We start from the raw sequence: 8454 nt of genomic DNA, 5'->3' as shown, positions 1-8454 counted from the left end.
CAAAGAACCAGCTCCTGGTTTTGTTGATCTTTTGTATGTTTTTTTGGTTTCAATTCTGTTTATTTCTTCTCTTCTCTTTAGTATTTCTTTCCTCCTTTTGGATTTGGGCTTGATTTGCTGCTGTTTTTCTAAATCCTTGAGGTGCATGGAGAGTTCATTTGTTTGGTTCCTTTCCAGCTTCTTGATGTAGGCACTAACTGCTATAAACTTTCCTCTTAGCACTCTTTTGCTGTGTCCCACAGGTTTTGATAGGTTGTGTTATCATTTTCATTTGTTTCTAGAAATCTTTTGATTTCTCTTTTAATTTCTTTGATAACCCACTGTTCATTTAGGGTCATGTTGTCCATTCTCCATATATTTGCATATGGTGTAGAGATTCTTGGGTTGTTGATTTCTAGTTTCACTGCGCTATGGTCTGAGAAGCTGCATGGTATAGTTTCAATTTTTTTGAATTTGTTGAGGCTTCCTTTATGGCCTAGTATATGGTCAATCCTAGAGAATGTTCCATGTACTGGGGAGAAAGACATGAACTCTGTGTCTGTGGGGTGGAAGGTTCTGAAGATATCTATTAGGTCTATTTGGTCTATGGCATCAATTAGCTCAGTTGTTTCCTTGTTGAATTTCTGTCTGGTTGATCTGTCCATTGGTGAGAGTGGGGTGTTGAAGTCCCCTATTACTATTGTATTTGAGTCTATATCTCCCTTTAAATCCTTTAGTAATTCTTTCAGGTAGCCAGGCTCCCTGTAATTAGGTGCATATACATTTATAATAGTAATGTCTTCCTGTTGGATAGATCCTTTAATCATTATATAGTGCCCTTCTCTGTCTCTTTTAATAGTTTTTATGTTAAAGTCTATTTTGTCTGATATTAGGATGGCCACACCAGCTCTTTTTTGATTTCCATTAGTTTGGAGTATCTTTTTCCATCCTTTCACTTTCAGTCTGCATGCATCTTTGCTGATAAGGTGTGTCTCCTGAAGGCAGCATATAGATGGATTCTCTTTCTTTATCCAATCAGCTAGTCTACGTCTCTTTGTCATGGAATTAAGACCATTCACATTCAATGTGATTACTGTTAAGTACTGTCTTTTCCCCTTCATGTTTCCTGAAATGAGCTGTTTACGTATTTTGAACTTTGTTTGTGGGTTACTCTACATTCGCTTTTTTTTGTAGTGAAGTTCTTGTTTTTGTAATTCTGTGTGCAGCACGTCTTTGGGCAAGTGTTGTAGGGTTGGACGGGTGGATACAAATTCTTTCAGTTTCTGTTTGTCGTGGAAGATCTTTATTTCCCCTTCATTCATAAATGATAACTTTGCAGGATATAGTATTCTAGGTTGGCATTGTTTGTCTTTTAAAACTTGAAATATATCATGCCATTGTCTCCTTGCCTGTAGTGTTTGCGATGAGAAGTCTGGGGTGAGTCTGATTGACTTACCCCTGAATGTGATTTGTCGCTTTTCTCTGGCACATTTTAGGATTTGTTCTTTGTGTGTCACTGAACTGAGTGTTGCCACAATGTGTCATGGTGAATTTCTCTTCTGGTCTACTCTGTTCGGAGTCCTGGCTATCTGTTGTATTTGTGTGTTGTTATCCAGCTGCCTTTGTTTGAAGTTTTCTGATATTATTTTGTTGAAGACACCTTCCAATCCATTCTCTCTTTCCACCCCCTCAGGGACTCCTATTATCTGAACATTACACCATTTGATTGAATCTTGTAGGTCTCCGACCGTATTTTTTAATTTCTTCTTCCTGTGTTTGAACTGACTGTATTATTTCTGGAAGTTTGTCTTCAAATTCTGATATTTGGTCTTCTATTTCATCTGTTCAATTTCCGAGGGATTCCATGGTGTTTTTTGTATGGTCAATTTAGTTTTTCAGTTCTAGTATCTCATTCTGGCTTCTCTTTAGGATCTCTAATCCTTGGGCTTCATTTTCATTCAGCTCTTGACACTGTTTCTCATTATTTCTAAGTATTCTGATTATTAATTTTCTGAATTCTTTTTCTGGCATGTTTTCAACTTCTTCTTCTGCCTCTGTTATGGTTGGTTTAGCCTGCTCCATTGGAAAGTTTATATGTTCTTCTATATTCTTATTGTGGGTTTTTTTTTTTTTTGGCATTCTGTCTGGGTGGTTTCCCTCTGCTATAGGCTGCTGTGAGTCTGTAGCAATATCCAGTGTAAGCAGGCTGCTCTACACAGCCTGAAGGTAAACAGACAGGATGGCTGCTCTCTGCCCGCTGCAGCTCTGGATCCTGCCCTTCCCCCCCCCCCCCAGCCACTATTCAGTTTTGTTTTCTTTCTTTTTTTTTTCTTGTAACTTGAGTAGATGGGCGTCAGGGCTTTGAACTGCCCTGCCTCAAGCAAGAAGTGTCCTGTTGCTCTGCTCCTCCTTTGGGCTCTGCCTCCGAAGGTTAGTGTGGAGGCAAAGACAGTTCTCCTTTAAGCCAGAATGTAAACAGACAAAATGGCTGCTTCCCACCTGCTGCAGCTCTGAGGAGACGCCAAGAGATACTGGTTTACTCAGTCTCTCAATTAGTACCCCTGAATCGCGCATTCTTTCCGTAGGCACCACTCACTCTGTTCTGTTTTCTATTTCCTCCCCCACTCAGTCGTGTGTGTCTCAGTGTCCGTCCCAGGGTGGGTTGGGGGAGGGGTGGTGGTGGCTGTTCCGTGGTGCTGGGCGAGCGCCCCGTCTCCCCTTGGCTTCCAGCGCTGGTGCGTACACACTCCTGCTGGTGTCCTGCGCCTCAGGCGTCCGCGTCCTACTCCCGTGTTCACCCTATCTCCCGAGTTTCAGGAAGGGCTTCTCGTTCCTTAAAAACTACAAATTCTCACCTGTCTTTGAACCCTCCCTTACTGGACCTTCGGTGTGCTCCCTCCCTATTCTGCCATCTTCCCCCAATTTTCCTGGAGTTGTTTTTGCAGATTTCCCGTGCTCTGAGGGATGACTGTGTATAATATTTGTGAGTATGATTTTGCTCTTGCCAGCAATGCCAAGTAAGAGAGCATAAAAAGGTGTGAGCTGACAGGTGAGCAGACTGACCTTGGCTTCAGTCCCTCAGTTGGACACTTCCTTGTTCCTAAGACTGAGAGCCACATTTTCCCAGAAACTCCTTGCTTCGCTTCCTTGTAAAGCCCTTCAGCAGACTTAGCCAAAAGAGTTCCTAATAGAGTTTGGAATGGTAGCAGTGGAACGTAGGCCTTCTGTCATTTAATATTAAGTCATTGGACTCAGTGACTGACCAGACGCTCCCCATGGCCTACAGCTTTCCACTCGTCTTCCCCCAGGTCTCCCAGGGCCATGCATGTGCCCAGGGCTGCAGTTCCCTCAGTGTTGGTGCTACTCTGACACTTCTGCAGGTTCCCCTGTACAGACCAACCTTGATCAACCACCCAGGGCCTGTGGCTATTCCCAGCAGCTCCCCACTGCCCTCCCAGTGAGTGCTCCACAGAGCTGTGTTTGGTGACCTGCTCTGTCCTCCTGGGTGCCCTTTCTAGACTTTGAAGCTCCTCCCACCTTTTCATAAACTCTGCTGTCCATTCTGACTCCCTCTTCCTTAAAGATTCCATTTCTCTAGGTTTTTGAATTGGTGTAACTGTTGTAATGTTAACATGGCTATTTTAAATTCCCTGCATGCTGATTCTACCTGGACAACCTGGTGCCTTCTTTTGGCATGTGGGAGGTGTGTCTCTGTCTTGTTTTGCCAGTACTCATGTGTCGGATTTCTCTTTGTGATTTTGTTTTATTGAAGGTCAACAGTAACCACACATTGAGCTATGAGGGTTACAGAGAGTGCCTGCCACATCCTAGTTTGTTTCCTTTTCCTTTTTTGAGTCCCAGTAAGGGCCTGACGGCACCCACCCATCATAAGCTGTGCAGAGTTGTGCTGGGTGGGTTCATTTGAGAGGCAGATATTTAGCCAGGACCTCTCATGCTTGGCAGAAAGAGACCTGAAGTACATTAGTACTGAAGGGAATTTTGGGAGTTCAGCTCAATGATAGAATTATGAGAGACTTTAAATTGTGAACAGCAGGTAAATGGAGTGAGCAGAGAATTTGACTGAAGAAGGAGCTCTTGTGACAGGCCATGCTTGTGATAGTGGACAAGGATTGATGGTCAGAGAGCCTGAAGGTGAACCAGAAACTGTCATCCTGTATATTAAAGACAGGTTGCACTAAAAAACTAAATTCATATATTTGTTTTATGAAAGGAGACAGAGATTGGGAGGGAGAGAAAGAGAGAGAAAGAGTGAGTGAGCAAGCAAGTACAGACTAACCCAGTGGTTCCTTCCCTATGAACCTGAAACAGTCAGAGCTGGCCATGTTCAGGGATCAGGACTTCATATATCTCTTCCATATGACTGCCCTGGGCCAATTTCCTCAAGCTATCATCTGCTGCCTCCTAGAATATGCATTACCAGGAATGTTGATTCAGAAGCAGAGTCAGGATTCTAACCTGGACACTCCGATATAGATTTTGGGAATTCCAGAGTCTTTCCATTTCTCTTAATGAACAACCTAGGATTTTTTAAAAGATTTATTTATTGATTGATTGATTTAAAGTCAGAGTTACATAGAGAGAGAAGAGGTAGAGCCAGAGGTCTTCCATCCACTGGTTCACTATCCTGTTGGCCACAATTGCTGGAGCTGTGCAAATACAAAGCCAGGAGCCAGGAGCTTCCTCCAGGTCTTTTTTTTTTTTTTGCTTTTTTGCTTTTTAAAGATTTATTTATTTGAGAGGCAGAGTTACAGAGAGAAGGAGACAGAAAGTCTTCCATCTTCTGGTTCACCCCTACCAAATGGCCAGTACAGTTTGAGCTGAGGTAAGCTGAAGCCAAGAGTTTCTTCTATCTCCCATGTGGGTGCAGGGGCCCAAGGACTTGGGCCATCTCCTACTGCTTTCCCAGGCTGCAAGCAGAGTTGGATCAGTAGAGCAGCAGCTGGGATATGAACCAGTGCCCATGTACCACAGATGGAGGATTCGCCTACTACTCCACAGCAACAGCCACAATAAATCAGTTAACTATTTTCATCACACAAAACTTAACTACAGATGCTCCTTGACTCACGATGAGGTTACATCCCTGGGTCTCAGCAAGGACTGTCAGGCAGCTGAGATGCCAACATTGGCAGGGTTCTCACACAGGAGATGGCATCTGTGAACTTCACATGCAGACTGTACCCTGGTAATTATTTCCTCTCTGCAGGATGAAGCATGCACTACCTTCAAATCATCCTGCAGCTTCCTGGACCTTAAGTCCACAGCCAGTCACTCCACACATATCCGGAGCTCCGCGGGACAAGCCATCCTCAGCAGAGGCTGCAGGGGAAAGCTCCTCCAGGTCTTCCCATGCACATGCAGGGGTCCAAGGATTTGGGCTATCCTTGACTGCTATCCCAGGCCATAGCAGAGAGCTGGATTGGAATTGGAGCAGCCGGGTCTTGAACCAGTACCTATGTGGGATGTGGCACTGCAGATGGAGGCTTTTACCTGCTACCCTAGAGTGCTGGCCCCCCTAGGATGCTTTTTAAAAATTAAAAGTAGTTAACATTGTTGACCATATTAGGTGACACAGTTTCAAGTAATTCCAACTAACATGGTCCTAAATTACAGAGACATTTGAAGGCACAAATATGAGAACTGAAGACAAGTACTCTGTATTGATGGTGTTTGTTACATGTAGGATTTCTTTCTTTGTTAGATGATTAGAAGCCAGCACTGTAGTAGAGTTGATGCCAGAAGACAGAGTTGTTGTGAATCTGAGAATGGAATATAGGAAGTTCAGATACTCTATGAATGTGTTCAGATTGGAGAAGACACATATGTAATTCAGTAACAATCTGTGTAGGAAGGAAGGCGTAGCCTTACATGACAAAGACATATTCTCTGAGAGAATGACATAAGCAGAACTCCTTAGTCCAATAAACGGAGATGAAGCACTAAGTCAGCCTCAGTGACTGTCATACTCTTCCTGTTCTGTTTGTGAACCAACCGTTTCTGTCTGCATAACAATGAACAAAAAATGTTGAGCCAAAGTTTTAGATGTGGTGTAGAGAGAAAGACAGGGATACTTTGTTAGACTGCATTCATCACCCTGTGTTTGTCTGCCTCTTGGGGCCAGAATGTTTGAGGGCTGTCCCGTGCATTGTGGGATGTTGAGCTGCATTCCCAGCCTCTACCCACTGTGTTTCAGGAGCTCTGCAGCGTCTGAGAACAAAAATGTCTCCAAACACTGCGGTTAGATGAGAAGAAGCAAAATCCTCACTTGGAAAACCAGTTATTCCTTTTCACATTTTAAAATTTAATTAATTATATTTTTGATTGGTATAATATCTGAGTGTTTTAAACTGCTCTGAAGTGTTAAAAATGTTCCTTGTTTGAAAGAATTGTCTGCAGTGTAAATTCTAATAAAGCAGTTCAAGTGCACATACTCCACTTCATGCATTAGAAGTAGAATGTTCTTCAGAGAGGTGAAGACTTACACATTGGTTTAGAGATTACAAGCACTCTATACTCTGAAGAAAATATCACCTGCATATTTTTCATTCATAGGGGCCAACATGTCCTCGTGGTAATAGATAGGAATGTAGAATATGACATTTGATGTCCACTGCTTCATATCATGTATAACTATAGTCTGAAATTCAAAGGATGCCCAAAGTCCAGTCCCTGGAAGTATCACAGTTGGGTCTGAAATATAGAAGATATGAACATTTCACCCCTTCTCTCAAAGAGAGCTGTTAGTCATCCTAGTTTTCAACAGACTCCAATTTTTATAATTACAGAATATGATCTGTTTAAGAGGATGCCAAATTAGACTAATTAAAACATCTAAAATATATAAAATCCTTGAGATAATGTTAACAAGTGATGTGATTTATACCTTTATCCTAATATGTCAGATTTGTATGGGTGTCATGGCAAACTCACTGCTCTTCATTATATACACATATACCTTCCTAATCAAGCCTCATCTGAGGAAACCCATAGATTGGATTTTCATGCACTTGACAGTGGTCAATATTTCAACCATTTTGATCCGGTCAATACCAGAACTCATGTCATCTTTTGGAATCAAAGATTTCTTTGATGATATTGGTTGTCAAACATTTCTGTACATATCCAGAGTGATTCGAGGTCTTTCCATATGTACTACCTTTCTCCTAAGTGTATTTCAGGCCATCACTCTCAGTCCCAGTCATTCTAAATGGGCATGGCTGAAACCTAAACTATCCAAGTGGATTTTCCGCTCTTTACTCTTTTTTTGGGTCATCAACATGCTGATCTACACCCACATCATTGGATCTGTAAAAGCCAGACTGAATTTCACCTTGGTTGGTGAGGGATATGTTAATGTATATTGTCAATCCAGGAAGCCTGTAGCCCATAAAGCAAGATCATTTATAAGTATCATCTTGATTCATGATATAGTGTTCCTGGCACTGATGATCTGGTCCAGCCTCTACATGGTGTGGATCCTCTACAGACACCGCAGGAGGGCCCAGCACATTCACACCTCCAGTCTCTCTTCCAAGACATCTTCAGAAAACAAAGCCACCTACATGATTCTTTTGCTGGTATTTTGCTTTGTGTTCTTTTATTTGTCAAACAACTGTTTGACACTTTATGGATTTTATGCATCTGAGAAAAACTCAAGGTTGGAGGGTATTGGTGGAATTTTAGCATCATGCTACCCGACATTTTGCCCTTTTTTTCTGATGAAACATAACAAATTTATTCTCAGATTGACTTCCTTCTTTTCAAATATGAGAATGACCTTTTGTCCATGAGCTTTCAGTGGCTGATCTGACATCATCTTCAACAGAGGAGTCTCCATCAAGATTTATATGAGGAAAAGAAGCCATAGGGCAATGGGGCACTGGAAATGGGGCTAGTTTGAGTGGAACTATGTAGTACATTTAAAAACATTCAGGTTTTGTAATGTTAACATGAATCAAAATGTATTAATCCTCACATAGAATACACAGTGAAGTAACATTTTGGGTTAAATGAATGTGGTGTATATCATTAAGCTAATTTTATCTGCTTGCTTTTGTCCTTTTGAATGGAGCAACTAGAAAATACTGAGTCACATTTGGCTTGCTTTGTATTTGTTAAACTGTGCTGTTAAAAGACTTCTCTTATCCATTAAATAAAAACCACCTATGTCACATATTTTGGAGACTTACCTAGATTAGATGTGCCCCAGTGACCTAAAGATAAAACAAAGGAAGTAAAGAGAGCCCTAAAATTATCTGTGATGCTGGAAAAAATAGTTGTATTTGTGAAAAAATCTAGGAAAAAAGAGCTGATTAAGAGGATGGGAAATTGTGGAAGATTCAATCATTAATGTTTAGTAAAATGCAGCATTTGCATAAATCCATCCATATTGATCCCCACTCTTTTTTTTTTAAAGATTTATTTATTTGAAAGTTACACAGAGGAGAGGCAGAG

The 8454-nt window shown here is 41.6% G+C and overlaps 1 protein-coding gene across 1 annotated transcript; it reads left to right on the top strand.

Annotated features, from left to right (window-relative positions):
• The first annotated feature begins 6917 nt into the window (after window positions 1–6917).
• On the top strand, window positions 6918–7790 carry ORYCUNV1R1531 (vomeronasal 1 receptor oryCunV1R1531). The gene has a single exon (NM_001167220.1). The coding sequence runs from the start codon at window positions 6918–6920 to the stop codon at window positions 7788–7790; it is 873 nt and encodes a 290-aa protein (NP_001160692.1).
• Window positions 7791–8454: the final 664 nt, after the last annotated feature.

Source organism: Oryctolagus cuniculus, chromosome 18, assembly GCF_051225735.1.
Source record: "Oryctolagus cuniculus isolate XC-2025 breed Fujian yellow rabbit chromosome 18, ASM5122573v1, whole genome shotgun sequence".
Lineage (NCBI taxonomy): Eukaryota > Metazoa > Chordata > Mammalia > Lagomorpha > Leporidae > Oryctolagus > Oryctolagus cuniculus.
The sequence above is the reverse complement of the archived record's forward strand: the minus strand, read 5'-3'. Positions and strand labels throughout refer to the sequence as shown.